This window comes from Halyomorpha halys, unplaced genomic scaffold (genome assembly GCF_000696795.3).
Source record: "Halyomorpha halys isolate HHAL.00 unplaced genomic scaffold, Hhal_1.1 Scaffold769.1, whole genome shotgun sequence".
In the NCBI taxonomy this organism is placed as follows: domain Eukaryota; kingdom Metazoa; phylum Arthropoda; class Insecta; order Hemiptera; family Pentatomidae; genus Halyomorpha; species Halyomorpha halys.
In genome coordinates, this window is record NW_027112617.1 from 159,744 (window position 1) to 161,496 (window position 1,753).

The 1,753-nt window shown below is 33.9% G+C and overlaps 1 protein-coding gene across 2 annotated transcripts in view; it reads right to left on the bottom strand.

The window, feature by feature from the left end:
* LOC106686052 (tetratricopeptide repeat protein 12) overlaps nucleotides 1–1,753 on the bottom strand; it is an 18,221-nt gene that overhangs the window by 5,873 nt on the left and 10,595 nt on the right. The window contains exon 4 of one of the 2 annotated variants that reach the window (XM_014429159.2): nucleotides 826–1,006. The exons of the other annotated variant lie outside the window; for it this stretch is intronic. Within the exon in view, the coding sequence (XP_014284645.1) occupies nucleotides 981–1,006 (26 nt within the window). The 3' untranslated portion in view covers nucleotides 826–980. Of the gene's footprint in view, nucleotides 1–825; nucleotides 1,007–1,753 lie in introns of those variants that run through there. 2 annotated transcript variants of the gene reach the window in all.

A 1,753-nucleotide genomic window follows, 5' to 3' on the forward strand; every position in this document is an offset into this window, starting at 1 on the left:
TAAGTTTTTATAAATAAAAAAAGGCGAGATCCTACTGAAATCTAAAACATTTCCAATTTCATCAGTTTCTGTTCTTTTAATAATATAAAACCTGTTATAGTTTTTTGGTTTAGTTTCATTATTTCTTATACCTGTACTTTTAAATTTTGCTTTTTTACGTTTAGCTGGTGGAGATTCAGTCATTGTTATAGCTTCCAATGTAACCAAAAAAATAAAACAATGAGTTTTAATAAGAAAGTAAATTAAAGATGTTCCTTATCTGTTTTTGATCACCAAACAACTCCACGGGCCATAAACACAAATTCGAAAACCACTGTTAAAAGTTACACAAAAGCACTATTGTTTCCAAAGATCAAAGGCACAGGCACCGACGATGTTTCTTCACCGGAATTTGGAACAACTGTAGCTCGGTCTTGTGCGGCCGCTCTCCAGTTGCGGATGCAAGGTTTAAAAGGTTCAATTAGGTTTAACAACCTAATTATTGAAATTTGAGGTTTCATGTATCTTGTAAAATTTTCTGAAGTAGAGATTGTGAGTTTTGTAGTTCAATCCGTTTTTCAATTTCAGGTGCTTTTTAAATATTGCTCGATTAAACTGTCTTAAGTTCCCGTTTTAAGCAAATATTTCAAAAGTGATATAGGACCGTCGTTCCCTGGAGGTCTTAGTGAGGCGAGTCCAGCCGAGAAGGATGGCGTAGGTATTCTGTTTAAAAGTATTACTTATTAATGTTCTACTATCATTCATGCATTGTTATGTATAATAATTTCATCATCATTTTGAATACATTCAAGTCAGCTGTCAATTGTTTTTATTAAATCACAGAAACTCATTTATCAATTTTTATTTATTTGTATAGTTTTTACCAATTGCTTTCAGTATTCATGCCACTCAATTCTATAAGAATCATAAATACTCAATTATTTGAATATGGTTTTTGAAAAACTCTTAAGTCTACAGATGATCGCCCATTTCCTTTCTAATTAACTCTCCCATTCCTTTTGGATTTCTGTAACAATTAGAAATGAGGAAAGTTACATAAAGTTGTTATATAATGAATAATGAGATTTAATAACATTCATTGGTATTGTAATTTATAAAGGATAGAAAACTGTAAAACACATTATGAGGTGGTTATTGTTGACTAGATTCAATATTAGGAGGTGGTCGGGAGTGTAGTGAGTGATGAAGAACACAAATGAGTAAACCTTATTTTACTTGTATAAACTTTTCAGCTTGAATTTTAGGCCTTCATTTGGGCTGAAAACAAAAATCGTGATAACAATCTAAATTTAGAAAAAAAATCACATCATACAACTTTCACTTACTAGCCTACTTTGATTTGAAACTAATCCTCGCTATTTTTAGAAAAGAAACTATGGCATTTTACAATTTATTTTAACCACTTATTAAATACTTAATTGTTATAGAAGGACACGGTCAATCAGCGATCTTGCAGTATGTCACAAAACACATGGGACCCTCAAGATACAATACTAACCGGGTTCTCGCGTGGTGTGAGCTGCTACCACAATGTGGCCAAGCTGCAAAGCGATGCAGCAAACAACCTAAATAGGAACCTTGCCACAGCCATGATCTCACTAGACTGTACACAGGTATTTGATTCTGTATCCCACTCCACCCTAATCCAACAACCCAGGCTTCACCAATTCCCGGACCAACTGGTCGACATTATTGGGTCCTACATCAGTGATCGGACTTTCTCAGTTCGGGTCAAAACTGAAATCTCCACTCC